At 47.3% G+C, this 23,374-nt stretch overlaps 1 protein-coding gene across 1 annotated transcript; it reads right to left on the bottom strand.

Moving 5' to 3' along the window:
* Nucleotides 1-4,441: 4,441 nt before the first annotated feature.
* On the bottom strand, nt 4,442-21,367 carry LOC136486622 (PHD finger protein ALFIN-LIKE 8-like). Its single transcript, XM_066483568.1, has 5 exons — nt 21,170-21,367; nt 21,002-21,034; nt 13,842-14,070; nt 5,134-5,260; nt 4,442-5,037 (listed from the first exon to the last, which is right to left on the bottom strand). Exons 1-5 carry the CDS (start codon nt 21,258-21,260, stop codon nt 4,756-4,758), a joined length of 762 nt encoding a protein of 253 aa, XP_066339665.1. The 5' UTR covers nt 21,261-21,367; the 3' UTR covers nt 4,442-4,755.
* Between the last annotated feature and the right edge of the window lie 2,007 nt (nt 21,368-23,374).

Genomic DNA, 23,374 nt, shown 5'->3' with positions numbered 1-23,374 from the left:
GTAAATGCGGAAGCTTAAAGAGCAAGGTAGAGATATGCAAACTCCCGTCGATGACTCCGGTATTTTTACCGAGGTATCGAGAAGCGCGCAAGCTTCCCCCTAGTCCTCGTTGGAGCCCCTCTCAAGGAATCCCTCGCAAGGGCCAAGCTCCCGGTCGGGTAACTCCGTGGATAGCCTCGGGCCTTCCCCACGCGCAAGTGGGTCTCCGATGTGCCTTCCGGCAAGCCTCTCCCGGATGCTCCCCGCCGTCTTCACTATCAAGCTTTCGGCCGAAACGCCACGGGCCTTGTTCCCTTCGGTACACGGTGGCGGCCGCACCACAAACGCGGTTGGTGCGATCTCGCAAGACTTCAAGCCCCTCCGATGTACAACTCTTGTGCTCGCAAGCACGGGGTGGCAAGAGGTATGCAAACCTCACAAAACACTAGGCATACACCTAGAGCAAGCGCATAAGCGGTGGTCTAATCAACCTAAGCACTTTGCAAAGCACCTACGCTAATCACCTGATGAAACACTAAGCACTTAGCAAGTGGAGATCACTAAAATGGTGTATCAACACCCTTGGTATGTTTTTTCAGCTCCACTCTACTCAAATGGCCGGTTGGGGGTTGTATTTATAAGCCCCACTGAGAAAGTAGCCGTTGGGGTCGAACTCCCGCAATTCTGCTACTAACCGGACGCTGAGATCGTCCTGACCGTTGCAGCCACGAACTACCGATCGGACGCTGCCAGCGTCTGGTCGCCTGCCACCGGACGCGTCCGGTCGCAGTTTCGCGCGCCTGGAACCTCTCTGTACTCGATCGGACGCTGCGTTTCTGCGTCTGGTCGGTTGCCGCCAGCGTCCGATCCTCGCGTCCGGTCGCCTGTCTGCCGAGCCACCGGTCCAGCGTCCGGTCGCGCTTCCAGCGTCCGGTCCAGCGTCCGGTCGCCTCTGCGAGCTCGTTTCTTCGCGATCTTGCGTACGGCTTGGTTCCAATCTTCATGCTTGGACTTTGCTTGATATCTTGGGTCTTCACTTGTGCTTCTAAGGTCTTGCTTGAGGTGTTGATCATCGGATCATCACGTCGCCTTCGTCCAAGTCATGTCTTGCACCCTATTGAACTACAAAATAAACACTTGCAAATTCATTAGTCCAATTTGGTTGTGTTGGTCATCAAACACCAAAATCCAAAGTAAATGGGCCAAGGGTCCATTTTCCTTACAACACCTAACTCGGTAGCATATATAAAATGATTGTGAATTCCAAGCAATGGTGACTAGAAATTGTTCTGATGAAAGTACACTCTAGGGATGCATGTACAATGTATGTACCCAATGGGTCACCACCATAATTTATTTTCTTCCCATTGCACATTCTCACTGATCAGACAAGGAAAGAGGATATCTCTCATGTTACGTAGACTGAAAATGATGTCCTGATGGTGCCCTTCACAGAATTTTTTTTGAGATGCAACATAAGAAGACACCTAATCCAAATGGGTTCCCAGTCGAGTTTTATCAAAGTTTCTGGGATGTCAACAAAGGGGAGTTGATGCAAATGTTTCATGAACTCCATGCTCAAGAACTACCGCTTTTTTGCCTAAATTTTAGTGTTATAACTTTGATCCCAAAAGTTCAAGAAGCAAATTTGATTTAGAAATGTAGTGTAATTTGTCTACTAAATGCCATCAACAAAATCTTCACTAAAGTAGCTACTACTGGAATCAATTCGGCAGTTGATAACATTAATAACTCAAATAGCTTTCTTGCGTGGATGCAACATCGAGAGGGTGTCGTCATCTTATATGAGACTGTACACGAGATGCACTGAAAGAAATGGAGTAGGGTTATTTTTAAGATCAATTTTGAAAGCATATGATAAAGTAAGGTGGCCCTTCTTAGTGCAAGCACTACTAATGAAAGGTTTCTCACCTATATGGATATCTTTGGGTCTTTCTTTTCAGGTGGAAGAATAGCAATTAATGTTAATTAATAATGACATCGGGCACCATTCTAAATAGCAAAAAGACCTTCAATAGGAATACCCCCTATCTCCCATACTCTCTAAGTTTGTAGTTAACATGTTAGTAGTGCTAACACAATAGAGCCAAAAAAAAAGGTGGGCGGGTTAGTGGAGCGTGTGCCATACCTTGTGGATGGCGAATTAATCATTCTACAATATGTAGATGACAAAATTTTCTTTCTGGTTGCTATTGCTTTGTATGTTTGTGCAATTATCGGGCTGAAAATTAATTCCCATGAGAGCAAGTGTTCTGCTTTGGAAAACCTAATTAAGATGTAATGGACGGATCAATATATGAACTGTTATGGTTGTAAAACTAGTGGTTTCCATTCAAGTATTTAGGTATACCAATTTTACTATAGAAAACCGAGAAATGTTGATTGGAAAGGAGTAGAGTAGTGTTTTAAGAAGAGACTAAGTAATTAGAGAAAGACGAAAATTTTCAACGGGAAGGAACCTAACATTGATTGATTCAGTGCTCAATACTTCCTAATGTATGTGATGTCTTTCTTCACGATCCCAAGGGGTGTACATAAGAAACTGAATTAGTTTCACTCTAGGTTTTATTGGCAAAGTGATGACGAGAAGAGAAAGTACCGCCTTTGTAAATAAAGTATATTGTATCAACCTAAAGATTAAGTGGGTCTAGAAATTCATGATTTTAGTATTGAGAACATTGCCCTGTTTAGTAAATGTCTTTTCAAGTTGTTGGTCATAGATGAACCATGGTAGAAAATACTACCCAACAAATATCTTGGTTATAAGCCCCTATCATAGGCTTAATGAAAAACTAGGGACTCACACTTTTGGGCTATTATAAATGTAAAACAAGATTCTCTTTGTTTTAGATCCTTTACATTTAAAATATGGGTCACAAACTATGTTTTCATAAGACAAGTAGTTGGGAAATGCAACCTGTGAGAACGACCTTGTCTTTATAAAACATAGCTAGACACAAACAAATCACTATCTGAAGTTTTTAGTACCTCACCACCAGTGTAGAGGCCTTGTAGGTTGAAAGTCACGTTTGCGTTTTTGTAATTAATGACAATGTTTCTAGATTAATAGTTTCATATGAGACAAGAAAGGTTAAGCGAGTGTCCACAAGCAAGGTTCGGCTATATGAAAGCCATGGTGAAGATGGTCCCGGTGATATTTAGAAGGACGCGGTCTTCTGATATGCGTGTAGTTGTAGATCTAGTTGTGCACACGTTGTGTGTGTGGGGTGTGCGTGTGTAGTGTGGGCATGTGTTCGTGTATGAACAGATACTGCAGCTATACCCAGATGAGATGCTTTCGAAAAAAAAGCCCAACAAGGTGGTGAGATGGGAACTGATGGATGCTAGACCGGAGAAGATGAAAGACAAGTACAATGCAAAGTTATAATTTTGTCTTTCACCGGCCATGTGTTGATTAGAGGAGTTAAAATGAACGGATTTATAGGATAGATAATCATACTATAAAGAGGGCTACAAATACAGTTGTCTAGTACCACTTGTGAAATCTAACATTGGATATGCATTAGGATCACACAAGTGGCGATGTGATATCAAGTGAAAAAACCATTGAAAGTGCAGAGTTAAAAGGAGATATTTCAACTGCAGTCCTTAATAGTATTTATTTTATCCAAAAGACGATTAATGGACATTGGAGAGATAAAACCAAAAAATGAACATCAACTTTTATTTCAAGTGCTAAAAAGGTGCAGTTGTTTCATTATCATAGAGCTGCAAAGAAATGAAGCTGCCGGGCACGCGATCCGGTGCAAGCCACAAGAAGATGAGGTGGCATGCGAGCTGCTATATCACACGGATCATAATATCTACTGCCAAGAACCCTAAACCCATTGTTGTCGATGGGATTTGGTCATTTGGATTTTGGAACGCCTGGGGGAGGGTGGAAAATGAAATAAAGGCGCCGAAACAGACCACGAAAATGAATCGGGATAAACATGGACAAGTCAAAAAGGCGAGGTTGGCAGAGTGGACGATAAAGCTTGATAGGCTGCAAACTGGACAGGGACACGAACACAGCAGAAAACCAAAAAGCAGAGCCGGGGAAAGCAGACCGTGATCGATGCAGATAGGCTTGTAAACTACACAGGGCATCCGATCCGATGCAGTCCTCTCTCCTGCCAATCTGTATGCTATGTTCCATTGACAAGCTGCAGCACTGCCAAAGTAAAACCCCACTAGATTGTGGTTTACATACACCATCCATAAGCTGCCTCAGAAAGTATGCAAAGATATGCATGCTGCTGGATGGAAAGATGACGCAGCAATACATCTCAAAATCTACACAGAATAAGGCATACACTTGGGAAACTGTAACTGGGCAGACACAAACCATCAGGCGGCAAGTGCAAGCAAAATACACTTGAAGTCAATTAACTTGGGGGTTAATCGAGATGTAGAGTTTCATGAGTATGCACACAGAGCATGCCAACACACAACTTTTTAACAAACTAACATGAGTACACGGTGATACATAATGCACAACTTAGATCTAAAATAGTTTGAGTCCAGTACAGGCGCACTGGAGAAGCTTGAACAAATACAGGCTACTACAGTTAGTTGCTAGTTACTAACAATAGATCTAAAACGTCTTTGACATACAACAAACAGCACATCAAGACCCTACATCTGGTCCTACACTGAAAGCAACAACTGAATGCATAACCATCAGGCATTCGGTCCCATGTGAGTGTTTAACAGAGTCAAATTCTTGGGGCAAGATGGATATATCCAGCAGGATCATGCCCGCGCTCTCTTGCTACTACCGCTGCAGTTCGGACACTTGTAGTGCTTGATGTGCTCGGCCTTGGCAGGAGTGATCTTGACACACTTGCCATGGAACCAAGCCTCACAGGCATCACAGCATATCCAGAACTCATCCTGTCCGTAGTTGTCACCACAAGAACCACACAATGTATTTTCATGATCTTCCTCTTCCTCTTCCTCACCTCCGCTGTCATCCTCATCCTTTGGACGTGGCATCTTGGAACCCCTTGAGTTGGGTTCTGGCTGGCGTGGTGGCTGTATATGTGTTTAGTGACAAAAGAATAATGGAACGAATTTAGGAGGTTATTTATGGCAAAAAAATAGTTAAAAGAAGAATGCAGTCAATCATACTTTTGAGCCAGATTTATTGCTCTTGCTGCTGCTTTTGGGAGTTTTCTCCTTGGTTTGCTTCTTGGCAGTTCCCGTGACAACTTCATATATGGTAGGGAGGTTATTAATCATGACAAAAAGCCGCTTCCTGCAACAATTTCACAAAAAGCGATTACATTCTAGCTGACTGCGAATGTTAAGAGAATCCATCAAATTGCTCTAGACCATCAATAGTAGAACGCCTAGAATGCTTTAACTTCAAGGAAAATATTCCAGCTGAATAAAACAACAAACATTTTCTATCTTATCATTCACATGATGAAAGCTAAGGTACACCCGAAGGATTTTACATTATGATTTGCATCAGCATCTGATGCACACACAAAGCATCACGTATAACCAAAATTTAACAGAAAAGATCAACACATGTATGAAAGCATTAGTTTCAAAGCTCAGGGACATATAATTGAATTCCTCAATGAGTTTCCCCACCCTGTTACCAGTGATAATTTAAGTGCAGTAGAGCTTACAACAACAACAACAACAACAAAGTCTTTAAGTCCCAAACAAGTTGAGGTAGGCTAGAGTTGAAACCCAGCAGAAGCAATCAAGGTTCAGGCACGTGAATAGCTGTCTTCCAAGCACTCCTATCTAAGGCTAAGTCTTTAGGTATATTCCATCCTTTCAAGTCTCCTTTTATTGCCTCTACCCAAGTCAACTTCGGTCTTCCTCTGCCTCTCTTCACGTTACTATCCTGGCTTAGGATTCCACTACGCACCGGTGCCTCTGGAGGTCTCCGTTGGACATGTCCAAACTATCTCAACCGGTGTTGGACAAGCTTTTCTTCAATTGGTGCTACCCCTAATCTATCATGTATATCATCGTTCCGAACTCAATCCCTTCTTGTATGACCGCAATTCCAACGCAACATACGCATTTCCGCGACACTTATCTGTTAAACATGTCGTCTTTTCGTAGGCCAACATCCTGCACCATACAACATAGCAGGTCTAATCGCCGTCCTATAAAACTTGTCTTTTAGCTTCTGTGGTGCCCTTTTGTCACATAGGACACCAGATGCTTGCCGCCACTTCATCCACCCTGCTTTGATTTTATGGCTAACATCTTCATCAATATCCCCGTCTCTCTGTAGCATTGATCCTAAATATCGAAAGGTATCCTTCCTAAGCACTACTTGACCTTCCAAACTAATATCTTCCTCCTCCCGAGTAGTAGTGCCGAAGTCACATCTCATATACTCAGTTTTAGTTCTACTGAGTCTAAAACCTTTGGACTCCAAAGTCTCCCGCCATAACTCCAGTTTCTGATTCACTCCTGTTCGGCTTTCATCAACTAGCACTACATCGTCCGCGAAAAGCATACACCAAGGGATGTCCCCTTGTATGCCCCTTGTGACCTCAAGGTGCAGTAGAGCTTATTATTTCAAAACAATCAGGATCAGATTATCCATTGCTAGGATTTTCTAATCTGGGTAGAAAATTCTCTATTTCAGTGGTAAGAGAGATTCCCACTGGATGGAAATAGAACACTTCCTTTCTGCAAGACTGCTTGAGAGGGAAAGGTTGTCAGACAGATGAGCACGAGAATTGGGGCAATGTTTAAAGAAGACCTTCGCAAACCTCAAGGAAATTCTTTAACAAACTAGTATTGTCTCTTCAGCAAGTTCATTTCATGTAGTTTCAATGTTAGTTCAGTGCCTCTCTGTGTCAAAAGACTAACGAAACATGTCGAAATTGGCATAAAAAAGGGCGTACCCAGTGCCCGCTCTCTGCAGGGTCTGGGGAGGGGTGTCAGTGGCAAGCCTTACCCTCGCCCGTGCAATGCGAGGAGACCGCGACTCGAACCCGGGACCTTCCGGTCATAGGCGGTAAGACTCTACCATTTGCACCAGGCCCGCCCTTCGAAAGTGGCATACAGGGGATTTTTTTTTTTTTTTTGGCAATGGCTGCCAAGGAAATTCAGCAAGTTCAATGGCACAACAGAGAAGTCACAAAATTTCTAGTGGCACTGAGGGAATTGGCTCTTATTAAAACGCCAGTATCCTGAACATGAATATGAAAATATCTAGGCCACTCACAAAAACGTATATAACAATTGGATATTTATAGACTAGAAGTAGATAATTCAAATTAAATGTTCAATTATGCATCCAAATTTGTAATTGCAAAACTCAAACTCATTTCTCCCAAGATAAATAAATTTAATTATTTAAAGGTTTGACATTCATACAGTGGTTAACTTTCATCTTTGAGTTTGACTGCTAAAATTCCGAACATGGAATTTTGTTGTTCGAATGTAGACTCAAATTCAATATACCCAACACTTTTCAGTCAAGATAGCAATGGAGGACAGCCTCCATGATATCTACCATTGTTTTCTGTAGCTTTCATAGAACACTATAACTAATCAATGCTAAAACAAACTAATGCTGAAGCAGAGGAATATAGGACTGCACATGAGGTTATTGGACTGCTGATCGCTTAGCTAAGCTGGGTCTGCCCCATCAGCAAGCTTGCCCCCTTCTGTGATCAGGAAGAGGAAACAATCCAGCACCTTCTCATCTCCTGTATTTTCACTCGGCAGGTGTGGTTCTTGATTCTACAGCATCTAAACCTAGCTGCTGTAGCTCCCACTACAACAGATTTCCTCTTCTCAAACTGGTGAAGAAGAGCTATTAGGGGAGTTCCAAAGGAGATGAAGAAAGGACTGAACTCTCTCGTCATTCTCGTTTCCTGAGAAGTTTGGAAGCACCGGAACTCTTGTGTCTTTGAAGGAACTTTGCCTTGTATCCAAGCACTCATTCAGACCATAGGAGATGAATGCAGTATATGGTGCATGGCTGGAGCATCAAAGCTCGGTGAATTACCCGCAAGGTCGCTGATCTAGTTTGTCTTTTTTCTAGAGTGGCTTGATTGTTCAAGTTCTGGTCATGTATAGAGCCACCCCCACCCCTTCCTTTTCGGTTTGGGTGGGTGTGTGGTGTTTGTTTGTTTGTTTCTGCTTGCTGGGTTTCTTTCTAAATCCAGCAGGTCTTGTATTCATCTATCTTAATGAAATGACACGCAGATCTCCTACGTAGTTCGAGAAAAAAAAAGGACTGCACATGATTACCAAATTAACAATGCTACTAAAGTTACTTTGACCACTTCTCAGTTAACTTCAGCAACACAGTACAAACTAGAATTACACCCCAGTAGTTCAAGCAAAAGAAGAAAAGGCGTTATCTTTTTCTTTATTGTATAAAGAAGAAAACTATAGCCCACATCTTAAAGAGTTATCCTAACAAACTGTGAGAAAAGCACAGGCCACATTGTTATTAACTGATTCCCAGTGCCTTGATTTCGAAGGTAATGTAGTTTTGCACCAAGGCTACATTCATACAATAGAAGCTCAAGCCCATAATGAAGACAATGTTTGCATGCAGTCAGCAGGACAGAGCTCCGAAATCTAGCAGAAAGTTAGCTTGATCCTAATGTATCATGATAGATTAAGCTATTAAACGGAAACAATTGGAAAAGTAAAGAGAAACAACCATACACTGTAACCGTGTGGATTCGTATCTAAGGCGAACCAACAGAAGATGGTGAAGACAGTGATTGATGAGTGAGTAGATGTATCAACTGACACTTTAAAACAAATGAAACAACACAAGACACCAATACATAGAGTAGAAGGATCACAATAAGAAACAATGTTATCACGTCGTCTAGTCCATCCTAGTCGCCATGGGACCAACCAGGTGAATAGTCGTGATTAGTCGTTGACCACCCTGGTCGGTCCTAATCGTCCTATATATCAGGACTAATATACCAAATATATACTTATATCCTGTATGTTCTAGAGTACAAATCAAACATAAGATAACTCTTTTTTTCTTTTTTTTAATCGAAAACGCAGGCGTTGTACATCATTATATTAACAAGATAAAATGGGACAAGAACCCATACAATGCGACACAAGCCACACACCCCTAAACTCACACCCACTCCACTGTTCTGTGATTACATTCGCGCCATGAATGATACTAAGAGGGTGTTTAGGACTGCTCCGCTCCACATTTTTTAGCCAAACGGTTTCAGCTCCAAACACTCTTCTCGAGGAAAAAGGGTGGAGTTGTGAGAGCACCTAAAGAGATACTCCACAAACTCCAGTTTTTTGTGGAGCTGCTCCACGGTGGAGTTTGTAGAGCAGAGTTTGTGGAGCAGTCCCAAACACCCCCTAAATTTGACCCAAAACAGGACTCTAACCTCCTGGAGCGGGGGCAGTCAAGAGGGATATACCTCGAGCCCCCCGCCAAAGACCACAACTTTCATTCAACTTCAGCTACAACAAGTGCGCCTGCAATACTTGGAGCTGCGCCATAAAAAATGCAACTGTTGCGGTGTGTCCATAAAGTCCATGCTCCAAGGATTATGAGAGTTGATTCCTTGACTTATCATGCCGCTAGCAGCATTGCTCACTCTTCCCCACCAATTATGGAAAGAGGTTTCTGTGGGCTGCAGGGAAAAGGCTTGGCATCCGATCTGTGAAAGGAAATGGAACCAGAATTCCCTTGCGAAGACACAAAGGACTAAGAGGTGATCAATGGTCTCCGCAGCCTGGTCAAACAGAGGGCAACGCTCAGGATGAGGGAGGCGTGCAAGGCGATCCGCTGTCCAACATTGGTGAGCAACCAACCATACAAAGAAGCAGCATCTGAGCCGTGCCCATGTCTTCCAAACTCTTTCCCATGGCCCAAAAAGTGTAGACCCCAGAAATAAGCCCTCATATGCTGTCTTGGCTGAATACTGTCCATTTGGAGAGAGCCGCCATATTTGTTTATCCTCAAAATCTGGTTGCAGATAAAAATCTGATAAGTCCCATAGGTGGAGGTAGTCAACAATTACCCCAACAGCAGCTGTACAAAACCTGCTGCCTTGTGCACTTACAGAGTTCCCATGCAAATATTTAGGATTGCCCCTCTCTTTGAAGAAACTCACCAAGGAACAAGTCCGGCCCATTATTGACCACATTGCTGATCAGCTCCCCAGTTGGAAAGCAATGCTGATCTCTGATGGTGGCTGCATGCCAGGATGCAAATTGGGCCAGCCCAAGTGGCCTAAGCCATCCCAGATGCAGCCCAGCAATTATTCCACTCTGTTTTCCCTCAAAAAAAAATGGTCCTAATCTCGATTAATCGTCCTAATCGGTCCCTACAGGTCGACTAGGGACACCGACGTGATTAGCTCGACCAGAAACCTAGTCGTCCGACTAATCGTCGCTTAATCACGATTAGTCGTCCGACTAGGAGGGGGACGACCAGACTGGGAGTTGTGTTTTTTGCGGGCCTGTTTAACTGGGCTTAGATTTGGGCATTGGGCTGCCAAATTAGCCCATTTGCGTACAGAAGAGCCTCGTCCCCACCAAAACGCACAGTGCAACTCCTTTGCTAGTCTGCTTGCTTGCTAGTTCGCCATCCTTGGATGTTGTACTGCTGTTGAAATACATACTATAGATATATATAGTATGTATATATCTTAAAATATATAGGACGACTAGGGTCAACAAGGCTCGACTAATCGGCCTGGTCGACAACTAATTGCGATTAATCGTCTGGTCGGTCCCATGGCGACTAGGTTCGACTAGACGACTTGTAAACATTGATAGATTCTCATATTAGCCATGCTAAAAATACTTGCAGCAGGGATCTTCATGATCAAGCCTACAACATAGCCATGCAGGATCTTTTGGCGTTTACGTTCTGAGTGTAAACATTGGACAGGTGCAGTCTAACATCAGCCAGGAGAACACTGAGCAGCCAGAACTGTTGGAGATGGAGTCACCAATGAAAACTAACAAAAGGAGCAAGGATGTTTCCAATAAGTAATAGCTTGGAAAGAGCATCAACCATACAGTGAAAGATGTTTTGAATGCTATGACTGAGCTATTGCATATGACCGTATGAGGTTTTTCGAACTCTGACCAAAGACATCACAAATCTTTGCAAACAGAGCTGCAAACATTATCTCTATTGAAGTTGGCACCAATTAAGATTCTGATGATCTCGGCCCAAACATCCCAAAGAGTAGAGAAAAAGGAAGCACAACAAGCAACGTGGGTAGGTAACAACAAAGTCAAATCTGGCCAAATGAGAGCCAAGAATGATGACACAACACAAGTAGCACAGCTCAAATGCCAATGACAGCATGTGAAACAAGGATCCATGCTTCACTAAGGATGCTCCAATACCCTGTTACACTAACCTAGAAATCTGAGGGGATATATGCATACAACCATGGCCCGACAGGCCAAAGTTAACTTTATCCTATTACATATCCACACAATTGTAACAACAGTTAACGTGCACAACGAAGCCAAAATTTATGAAGGAAGCACTTCCCAAACAAAGTACTGTAAAAACCTTGACCTCAACAACATCCTGCAGCCTTTCAAGGCGAGAAGAAAGATTTTCCATGCAAATATATAGGACTTCAACTACACACTCATGAACTTCAAAGAATGCATGTGCAGCCACTAATCAAAAAGATCAATAAAAGATTGCCAGGGATAGCAAGGTCGCCTACTCAACAAGACTGGAAGGCTTACACTAGTTTTGTTTCGTCCTCCACACCCACTTACTTCCTCATTACCTTCCCTGTACTGGCATGGGCACAGAAAGAAATAGACTGGATCCGTAGGTCCTTCCTTTGGAAAGGAAAAAGAAAAGGCCAATGAAGGCCACTGCTTGTCAACTGGGGAAGAGTAAAATGGCCAAAAAAGCTTGGCGGATTAGGCATCCCATACTTGCAAAAATTTGGATGAGCATTGAGGCTGTGATGGCTCTGGCTAGAATGGGTCAGCGACTGTAAACCAAGGGTCGGCATGGACACCCCTTGCGACACCACAGACTGCTTACTTTTCAACTCATCCACCATAGTGAATGGGAAAAAGGCCAAATTCTAGAACAGCAGTTGGCTGCATGAAGTTGCTCGGAGAACCCTGGCTCCAAATCTCTATAACTTAGTTAAGCGTAAGAACAAATCTGTCAGCCAAGAGCTACATAACGATGCATGATGCAGGGTAGAATAAATGACGCTACTAGGCTTGAGCAATTTATCACCCTGTGGATTCAACTCCAAGATGTACACCTGCAACAGGATGTGGAGGACTCCACCTAGAAATGGGCTTCGAATGTAGAATACACCATATGTCGGCGTATCAGATTCAATTCGCTGGGTCCTTCAAGACCTTCCGCAACAACTTGATTTGGAAAGCAGAGGCAGAAAATAAATGCAAGCTCTTCATTTGGACCTTAATCCAAGATAAATTTCTAACAGTTGATAATCTGGCAAAAAGAAGATGGCCACATCAAACATCTTGTGCACTATCTCATGGTCAACAGGGGAGACAGGTCTTTATTTATGTCTGCTTTGCCCTTTTGAGGCTAACATTTTGAGGCAATTGCTAGCATGGGAACAATTCTCTCTACCTTCACATTTCCAAGTTGCTAGTTACACCTCCATTGCTGATTGGTGGGAAGCTGCTGTTAAGACAGTGCCAAAAGAGAAAAAAACAAAAATTCAATGGCCTATGCATTTACGTCACGTGGAATTTGTGGAAAGAATGAAACCAGAGGATATTCCAAAATAAGAGCTCAACGCCTCTAACGGTAGCGTTACACGTAAAAGAAGACATGGAACAACGGCAGTGGGCTTTTCAAACCATGTAAATGAAGGATCTATATTTGGTTGCTTGTATCCTGTCTTAGAGCTATTTTGTTTGCCCCTCTCTAAGGGACGTCATGCAGCCCGCTGAGTCGAAACATGCTATTTTCTTTCTCCTACTTCAATGCAAGGCAGAGCTCCTGCTACCTTTTTTTTAAAAAAAAAGGACTTCCCCAACCACATTCCTCTTCGTTACAACGCATATTTGATTCCCGTAAGCATAGTAAAAGCTATTAATAATAATCCATCTAGTTCAAAAAATTCATGTCCGTTGACTGCATATCCAGAGATACATTATGATTGCTAAGTTCATAAATTAAAATGGTAAATGACGAGCATTTTAGATTGTTTTGGTAAAACATATAGAAGATACTACCTCTGTTAGTAAATGTATGAACCAAACTTCTCTAACTACGACCCTTGATTTGAGTGAAAACTTGAATTGATCATATGGAAATAGTAACAATCGATTTGTTGTGAAAAATACTTTCATAATACAATGATTTTACAAGTTTTATTGCAATGTTCATATAAAACGGTGAAGCCAATGTTGCACATATAAACCATGTCAATGTCCAAAGACCACAGGTTATTGCAGATTGTGAAGAATATACTATTCACATAGGCAAGTTCACAAATTTCAGTATTGATATAAACAAAATGTGATCCTTAGCATGTGTGATGCCCAATATAACTTTAAATTTTCGACAAATTTCTTACGAAGAATGGTACGGAACAAATGAAATAAAATCAACCAAAAGAATGGAGGCAGAATGGAATTGACCGAATAATATACATGCTCCACAATGACTTTGATGACAAAAGTAACTTTATATTTTTCAAGACAGTCAATGCAAACAATGATAAGGATTAACTGCAAGAAAACACCAATATGACTAGAGGCCCCACTATTCAATAGCATAGAAGCAAAGCAGCATATGGTCACAAAATTGGTTACCACAACATAAGAAAGCCATAGAAATAGACAAGCAGCAAATACAATACCTGGAATCTTTGTCAAACCCAAATCTTGCACCGAAGTAAAAGGCCACAGCCAGCAACCAAGCATCACTGTGCACCGCGACTAGTGACAGCCAATCTTTCTCATCCATCCCGTCACGAGCAAAATTAATTCCCAGAGCTGGCTCTGGAAGTTCAGGAGGAACCTCCTCTGCAGGCAAGTTCACTTCCCATGTTTCATTGGGAAGACCATACAAACACAGATTCTCTTTCTCTGCAAACGAAATATAAAAACCTTAGAATCCAGGTCCTTGTCAAGATTCTTTCTTCCATGCTATCTAACTAAAAGAATCCAGAACCAAGAAAGTTCGATAAGGACTGCAAATTACACAAGAAAAATGAAACCTAGAGACCAAAGAAGGAAGCAGAGTGGGTGGACTGGAATTTATACTCTGCCTAACATTGCTACAACACAAACAGGAAAGCCAGGGTACTAATCCACAACTTTGTACAGAGCTATATCCGTCAAGGATAAGATACCACTGCCTACTAGTGTCCAGCAAGGTATTACTATAACCTAATTTAGTGAATGTAGAACAGCAGCCATGAACTACATAGCAACAAGGAACCTACGAGTTAAAATGGTAAAAATATTTTGTTATAACAGAAATAGAAAAAAAAAAAGAGAGGACAGTTCCACTAGGACGCCAATGAAACATTGTGCCAGACTGTTATGGTCGGCAAGACGTATGAACGTCGAGCCAGGGACCAACGTGCATGACCACGGGCACCATCGGCCAGGGGCCAAGGTTCCAGACTTGGTCAGCTATCAGTTTGTTTAGATTTGATTTGGTTACAAGTTTCCTTAATTCTAGCGTCAGGTTGTTGGGTCAGATTGTATAAGAGTCAAACGTTGCAACTTAATAAGATTAGCCTGGGATTGTGTCATCTTGACACCCTTGGGCGCCTGGCACCCTAACCCTATCTCTCTCGACCCCCCTCGCTTCCTCCAGCGCAGCCACGGCGCCTCGCCGCCGCCAGCGCCAGAGTCAGCCCCTCCACTCTCCTCCGTACGCATTACGTAGCAAGACCAGGCGCCATACCAACCTGGTATCGGCTCCATCGCTGCCCATGGAGTCCCCCGCTTCCACCACTGCTCCATCGCCGTCGATCCCACCCGCATCCACCACCAGCCCCACGTCGGGCGTGTCGCTGCCCCTGGTGAACACGACGCCGCCCGCGTCGCCGCCCACCCTGGCCTCGATCGCTGAGATGTTGGCCAGCATGCAATTTCAGATGACCGCCATGAACAACCACCTGGCGGATCAGGGAGCGCGCCTGTCGGCCCTCGACGGCAGACCGCCGTTCCCTCACTTCGGCTTGCTAGGGTTTGGGGGCGTCCCTCGCCTGCCCGCGTCCTCCTCACCGGTGATCACGGAGATCGCGGCCGCCACTGCGGACTCCTCCGCCTCGGCACCGGTGGCACCGTCCATGCCGCTGTCCCTCCCGGCGCCACCACATCCCCAGCACCCGGCCGCGGCCCCGCTGGCTTACCACCAGGCGCCAACGCCACCGCCCAGGGGGGTGCCGATCACTCAGATCAGGTTTCCACCCTCCCCGTCGCCAATTCCAGGGTTCGGGGCCGTGGCTCCTATGCCGCTCCTGGCCTCCGCTCACATGGCCCCATCACAACTGTACCCGCCGCCGCCATCGGAAGGGGAGTCTGCAGTTGTGCCGAAGTACCACAAGATCACCTTCGACACGTACGATGGCCGCGATGATCCCCTGGGGTGGCTCAACAAATGCGAGCAGTTCTTCCGCGGACAGCTCACTCGGGAGGTCGACAAGGTGTGGATGGCCTCATATCATCTGAAGGGAGTCGCCCAACAGTGGTACCTTGTCCTGGAGACCGACATCGGCCGTCCAACGTGGCCGGATTTCCGTCGATACTGCCTGCAGCGCTTCGGCCCTGCCCTCAACACCAACCACCTGGCCGACCTGGCCAGGCTGCCGTTCGGCGCCAACGTGGACGCATACATGGAGGCGTTCCAGGCCAGGGCAGCGCACGCGGGGGACCTCACCACGCTGCAGCGCGCCAAGCTCTTCACAGGTGGCCTCCCTGACTACATTCGGGTGGATGTTGAGCTGCACCAGCCCCAGAACCTTCAGCACGCCATGTATTTGGCTTGAGCCTTCGAACGTCGCAACGCGCCACAGCGTCCGGCCCTTCCCGCTCCCCAGCGGGCCGCACGCCGTCCGGGGGGCGCTCCGTCGACCATGCCAGCTTCCGCCCCGGGAACCACGGCCGACTCCACCAAGGCATTCAAGCGGCTCACACCCGAGGAGATGGCGGAACGCCGAAAGCTCGGCCTCTGCTACAATTGCGACGAACCGTTCGCTCGCGGGCACAAATGTGCCCGTTTGTTCTACCTGGAGGCTCCCGATTACATCGTGGAGGAGCAGGAGGACCTAGACGATGCGCCACACCCGGCTGAAGAGGCCCAATTCGACCCGGAAAAGCCGATGATCTCTCTGTCCGCGGCGACGGGAATTCGGGCGCGCGACACCATGCAGCTGCGCGTCACGATTGGCGCCCACGAGCTCACGGCACTCTTGGACTCGGGGTCGACACACAACTTCATCAACCCTGAGGCAGCACGCAGCGCCGGCCTTCAGTTCTCCGACAGCGCGGGCGCCCACGTCACGTCGCGAATGGCGACCGCGTCGACTGCCAGGGCCTCGCGCGCGGCGTTCAGCTGCGGATCGGCACCGAGCGGTTCACGGTGGACTGTTTCTCCATTCCCTTGGCGCCGTACGACATGGTCCTCGGCCTCACGTGGTTGAGATCGTTGGGGCCCATCCTCTGGGACTTCGCCACACTGCGCATGGCGCTCTCCTTCCGTGGTCGCCGGGTGGTGTGGACCGGCCGCGGCGTCCCCGACAGCCCTGTTCACCACAGACCTCTACATCGACAAGGGCTCCGAGCGCGCCCTCCTCGACCTGCTGCTGGACGCCTACCAGGACGTGTTCGCCGAACCCGAGGGGCTTCCACCGGCCCGGGCGTGCGACCACCACATCCATCTAAAGCCCAACACCGAGCCAGTGGCGGTCCGGCCGTACCGCTACCCCCAACTCCAAAAAGACGAGCTCGAGCTGCAATGCGAGGCGATGCTCCGGCAAGGGACCATCCGGGCCAGCACCTCACCCTTCTCCGCGCCCGTGCTGTTGGTGAAGAAGCAGGACGGCTCATGGCGCTTCTGTGTCGATTACCGGGCCCTCAACGCGGTCACGGTGAAAGACAGGTTTCCAATCCCGGTCGTCGAGGAGCTACTCGATGAACTACACGGCGCCAACTTCTTTACTAAGCTGGATTTGCACTCCGGCTATCATCAGGTGCGGGTTGCTACTGCAGATGTCCACAAGACGGCGTTCCGGACACACCACAGACACTTTGAGTTCCTGGTGATGCCTTTCGGCTTGTCCAACGCACCGTCCACGTTCCAGGCGCTGATGAACTACATCCTCAAGCTGTTTCTCCGCCGCTGCGTCCTAGTCTTCTTCGACGACATCCTGATCTACAGCTCCTCCTGGACGGAGCATCTCCGACACCTGCGCGCGGTCCTCGACGTTCTCCGCGCGCACCGGCTCCACCTCAAACGGTCCAAGTGCGCGTTCGCCACCTCGGCGGTCCACTACCTCGGCCATGTCATCACTGGGGAGGGGGTGGCTATGGACACGGCCAAGGTGGCAGCTGTGCAGTCCTGGCCGCGCCCTCGCGCCGCGCGCGGCCTACGCGGTTTCCTCGGGCTGGCCGGGTATTACCGGCGGTTCATCAAGGACTACGGGATCATCGCCGCGCCACTGACGCAGCTGCTTCGCAAGGACGCGTTCCAGTGGTCGGACGCGGCTGACACCGCCTTCTCCACCCTCAAGGCTGCCCTCACCGCCGCACCAGTCCTGCACCTTCCGGATTTCGCCGCCACATTCGTCGTGGACTGCGACGCCTCCGGATCGGGCTTCGGCGCCGTGCTGCATCAAGATGGCGCGCCCATAGCCTTCTTCAGCCGGCCGTTCGCCGCACGCCACCTCAAAGTGGCGGCGTATGAGCGCGAGTTGATCGGGCTTGTTCAGGCGGTGCGCCATTGGAGGCCCTACCTTTGGGGGCGGGCGTTCGTCGTAAGGACGGACCACTACGCCCTCAAGTTCATGCTGGACCAGCGCCTATCTACAATTCCGCAACATCAATGGATTAGCAAGTTGTTTGGGTATGATTTCAGGGTGGAGTTTCGTCCCGGCCGCTCCAACGTCGTCGCTGACGCTCTCTCCAGGCGGGACGGCGAGGCTCCGCTGCTGTCCGTCCTTGCCAGGGCGCACGCGGCCTGTTTCTCGGCCGTCTCGGTGCCTACCTTCCGGCTCTTCGACGATTTGCGACGAGAGGTGGACACCGACCCCGCCCTGCGCGCGCGTCGTGACGCCGTGGCCGCCGGCGACCACGGTGACTCCTGGTGCGTCCGCGAAGGGCTGCTGCTGCACAAGGGGCGCGTCTTCGTGCCTAGCTCATCGCCGATCCTCGACGACGTCCTCCAGCTCGCCCACACGGGGGGCCACGAGGGCATCCAGAAGACGCTGCTCCGCCTCCGCACGGAGTTCTTCGTGGAGCACGATCGCCGCGTCGTAGGCGACTTCGTGCGGGCCTGCGCGGTGTGCCAGCGGAACAAGACGGAGACGCTACATCCGGCCGGGTTACTGCAGCCCCTGTCGGTGCCATCGCGTGTGTGGGCGGACATCTCCCTCGACTTCATAGAAGCCCTGCCCAAGGTCCATGGCAAGAGTGTTCTGCTCACGGTGGTGGACAGGTTCTCGAAGTACGCTCATTTTATTCCACTCGGCCACCCGTACACAGCCTCGTCGGTGGCCCGCGCTTTCTTCCAGGACATCGTTCGGCTCCACGGCTTCCCGGAGTCCATCGTCAGCGACCGTGATCCGGTGTTCACGGGTCATGTGTGGCGCGACCTCTTCCGTCACGCCGGCGTCAAGCTCCGCATGAGTTCTGCGTTCCACCCGCAGACAGATGGGCAGTCCAAAGCTGTCAACAAGACCATTACCATGTATCTCCGGTGTCTGACAGGTGATCGCCCGCGTGACTGGCTGGATTGGCTACCCTGGGCTGAGTTTTCCTACAACTCAGCCTACCACAGGTGGTGTACGGTCGGCCGCCCCCGGACTTGCTGCCCTACACCCCGGGACAGGCGCGCACGGAGGCGGTGGACACCCTGTTCACCAACCGGGAGGAGTTCCTTGAGGAGGTGCGTGCTCGTCTTCTCCAAGCTCAAGAGCACGCCCGCAGGTTCTACGACGCCAACCACCGTGAGCTCGAGTTCGCCGTTGGCGATTGGGTGCTCCTTCGGATGCTCCACCGCCACACGAAGAATCTGGTACCTGGCGGCCGGGGCAAGCTGGCGCCCAAGTACGCCGGGCCGTTCCAGGTGACCGGCCGCATCGGCGAGGTGGCCTATCGTCTTCAGCTTCCCGAGGGCGCACGCATCCACGACGTCTTCCATGTCGGCGTCCTGAAGCCATTCAGGGGTACACCGCCCTCCAGTGCGCCGGCCCTGCCTCCTCTTCGCCACGGTCGACCGCTGCAACGGCCAGAACGCGTCCTCCGCTCAGAACTTCGCCGTGGCGTGTGGCACGTCCTCGTCGAATGGGCGGGCATGCCGGTGTCAGAAGCAACTTGGGAGCCGGTACCGGCGTTTCGCGAAGCCCATCCCTCCTTCCAGCTCGAGGACGAGCTGTTTCCCGAGGGGGGGAGAGATGTTATGGTCGGCACGACGTATGAACGTCGAGCCAGGGACCAACGTGCATGACCACGGGCACCATCGGCCAGGGGCCAAGGTTCCAGACTTGGTCAGCTATCAGTTTGTTTAGATTTGATTTGGTTACAAGTTTCCTTAATTCTAGCGTCAGGTTGTTGGGTCAGATTGTATAAGAGTCAAACGTTGCAACTTAATAAGATTAGCCTGGGATTGTGTCATCTTGACACCCTTGGGCGCCTGGCACCCTAACCCTATCTCTCTCGACCCCCCTCGCTTCCTCCAGCGCAGCCACGGCGCCTCGCCGCCGCCAGCGCCAGAGTCAGCCCCTCCACTCTCCTCCGTACGCATTACGTAGCAAGACCAGGCGCCATACCACAGACTGTCACTGCTACCTATGCTCCAGCGACTTTCCTATTAAGCCCTTGTTTAGTTCCTCTTCCAAAACTTTACACCCTATAACATCGAATGTTTGTACACATGCATAGAGTATTAAATATAGACCAAAAAATAACTAATTGCACAGATTGCAACTACTTTGCGAGACGAATCTTTTAAGCCTAATTAGTCCATGATTTGACAATAAAGTGCTACAGTAACACATGTGCTGATGATGAATTAATTAGGCTTAGTAAATTCGTCTCGCGGTTTACGATTCTGTAATTTGTTTTTTATTAGTATCCGAACACACCATGCGACACCTCACGTAACATCCCATGCCCCAAAACTTTACAACTGATCTAAACACCACCTAAGTATTCCTTTCTACGTTGTCGCTGAAAGCTACCCAAAGTTCTCGCTGGCCCAAACGAAAGCCCAAAAATACCCCGCGTGAGGTGGGCTGGCCAACGTGGTCACCTGCCACTACTTTTTCTGTTTTATATACGTACTCCCCTGCTCTCCCAAACTCAAGATGGTACATGTAAAACGTCATCCAATGAGAAAGTAGCTCAATCCATGGGGAGAAAAAAGAGAGCACCCTCCTATACCTCATTCGTCCAACATCCTATTTTTGCACAAAACTAATCCGCTACTGGATCGAAGTACCAAACCAGCAGAGAATAATTCCGCCTAAGCTTTTCTGCTTGGGGTAAAAAGCAGAGAAGCTTTGCCTTGAACTTCAAGGCCAAAATTCCCAAAAACCAGCACAGTACAAATTTCCGTAAAAATCCAGGGATTGGATCGAAGAGAGAAGCCAAACCAACCAAACCAGTGCCAAATCCAAAAAAAGGTTCCTCCTCTCAGCGACGAACACAAAAATCACACAAAACCTCCCAGTCAAGCGCCTCGAAGCCCGCATGTTTCCGGCAAGAAACAGCGCGAACACGACCAAATCGTGCGAATTCGAGGCACGGGTGCGGCGAATCGGAGGAGGCGCGTGCGCGAGCTCACCTGGGTCACACTGCTGGTAGAACTTCTCAACGTCTGCAAGAAACCAACCAGATCAAACCAATTAGCCACCAGGAAACCAATCTATCGAAGCCTCCGCGGCCTCATGAATCCTCAAATTCCGCGAGGGAAGGGGAGAAATGGGTGAGGAGCAAGCAGGCACGTACGTACCGGTGGTGAGCGCTTTGATCATACCAGACCGCCGCGCGCGGAAATCCCGGAACACGTCTTCCGGCGTGCGGTGCGTGCCGCCGCCGTCCATGTCCCGGTGCGGGGGCTAGCTAGGGTTAGGGTTTTGGGGAGGCTGGGAGCGAGGCGGGGTGGGGGGGCAGCTGAGCTTGAGGGCAGCGAGAGCCACCAGGATTTTTAGAAGAGGCTGGAGGGAGGGACGGGATGGGGGACCAGGGCGCGGATTTTGAATCACGTCGAGGGGGTAGATGAAACGTTTCGCAAGGGCTCCTTTTCCCTGTAGGAACTTGCATCTCAGCCCCTGCTTGGACTGTGATTTTCAGTTCGCCCCTGACGGGGAAACGGTCAGCTGCACTGCTCTGCTCTGCTCTGCTCTGGTGCGGTCAAAACCTACCCGCTGTCATGTGGGACCCATTCCCCAGCGACTGTAGCTCTGTCAGCCTGTGAGTTCGTTATTATTTATTATCCACTGTCCAGCATGGCTTACCCGATGCTAACATGCTTTCGGCCTTGTTTAGTTGAACTTTGACAATTTGGTTACGGTAGTACTTTCGTTTTTATTTGGTAATTAATATTTAATTATTGACTAATTATGCTTAAAATGTTCGTCTCGTGATTTCCAACCAAATTGTGCAATTAGTTTTTTCGTCTATATTTAATGCTCCATGTTTATTTGGCAATTAATATTCAATTATTGACTAATTATGCTTAAAATGTTCGTCTCGTGATTTCCAACCAAACTGTGTAATTAGTTTTTTCGTCTATATTTAATGCTCCATGTATGTATCATAACATTCGATATAATGGCTACTATAGCACTTTTTGAGAAAACTTTTTGAAACTAAGGGGGTGTTTGGTTTCCTGGACTAAATTTTAGTCCATGTCACATCGGACGTTCGGATGCTATTTAGGAGAACTAAATATGAGTTAATTATAAAACTAATTACACAGATGGAGGCTAATTTACGAGACTAATTTATTAAGCCTAATTAATCCGCCATTAGCACATATTTCTGTAGCACAACATTGTCAAATCATGGACTAATTAGGCTTAAAAAATTCGTCTCGCAAATTAGCCACAATCTATGCAATTAGTTATTTTTTTCGTCTATATTTAATACTTCATGCATGTGTCCAAACATCCGATAGGACAGGGACTAAAATTTTCCTGTAGGAACCAAACACCCCCTAAACATGACCGCATAAAAACAGCAATGCCTTTTGGCAGATGAACAAGTACAGAAGAACGCTTTCAGCAGCTGAGAAATGGGGCATAAATGGCAGTGAATTTTGAATCATAATAACGGTATCTTTCATTTTGAATGTTTGTGATTTGGTTCCAAGTACGATGGTACAAAGCGCACAGCCTCAGACCAACAGTCGTAACTGATGTCAGAAGTAGCAAGTAAGGTACCGGCTCCGTTCACTTCGTTAAAAAAAAACAAGTCGAAACACTGTTCTGATTAATTTGTTAAGAGAAAAAAATACTATCACAACTAAAAAAAATATTGAAAAGTATAGATTATAAGAGAAACGAACAAGACCACTGCATTTGTTCGTGGGCAGCAATAGCACAAAAACAAACCCTTCATGTGCATCTTCTCTTGCTACAACAACGGTTCATCCCCCCTCCCTATTGTCAAATATTGTCAACAAAGCAAGAAATGTGTGAATATGTACAGAACTGACAATGTTACAATCCGGTAGGGTACCATGGAGGCTAGATATCTATCCTAGTGTCTACAAAAGATTTAATTCTCACTTTTCTGTTTCAGGTATGACCAAAGTTACATAAAAATTAATAATGTTTATATACAAGATAAGTATCATTAAATTAATAATTATTAAAAAAAATTCAAAGTAGATCTACTTGGAGACATAATTGTTAATAATATTTACTGTGAACTTGGTCAAAGCTAAACTAATTTGACTTGTACAAATCTCATAGTTGCATCCTTTCGTGGATTGAGAGAGTAACTCTTAATTGTCAGTTTTTAGGAGATGTATAAATATGGCATGTTCGCTTGGCTGATAAGGCATGGCTGAAAGTACTGTTGGTTGATTTGTTGTGAGTGAAAAATATTGTTCGTTGGCTAAAAAAGTACGGCTTATAAGCCAAGCGAACAGGACGATAATTTGTTGGAGATGCTCTTATGTCATTTTGGGGTGCTCAAACTGTTGAACCGA

Source organism: Miscanthus floridulus, chromosome 10 (genome assembly GCF_019320115.1).
Source record: "Miscanthus floridulus cultivar M001 chromosome 10, ASM1932011v1, whole genome shotgun sequence".
Classification (NCBI taxonomy): domain Eukaryota; kingdom Viridiplantae; phylum Streptophyta; class Magnoliopsida; order Poales; family Poaceae; genus Miscanthus; species Miscanthus floridulus.
Note: the sequence above shows the minus strand (reverse complement) of the source record. Positions and strands in the feature narration are given on the sequence as shown.

Excerpts from the sequence above, each read along its gene's own strand:
- LOC136486622 (XM_066483568.1), bottom strand. The coding sequence starts at position 21,260 with ATGGACGGCGGCGGCACGCACCGCACGCCGGAAGACGTGTTCCGGGAT. Across the intron at positions 21,035-21,169 it reads GATCAAAGCGCTCACCACCG|ACGTTGAGAAGTTCTACCAG; the intron begins GTACGTACGTGC and ends GGTTTCTTGCAG. Across the intron at positions 5,038-5,133 it reads GCAATAAATCTGGCTCAAAA|CCACCACGCCAGCCAGAACC; the intron begins GTATGATTGACT and ends ACACATATACAG.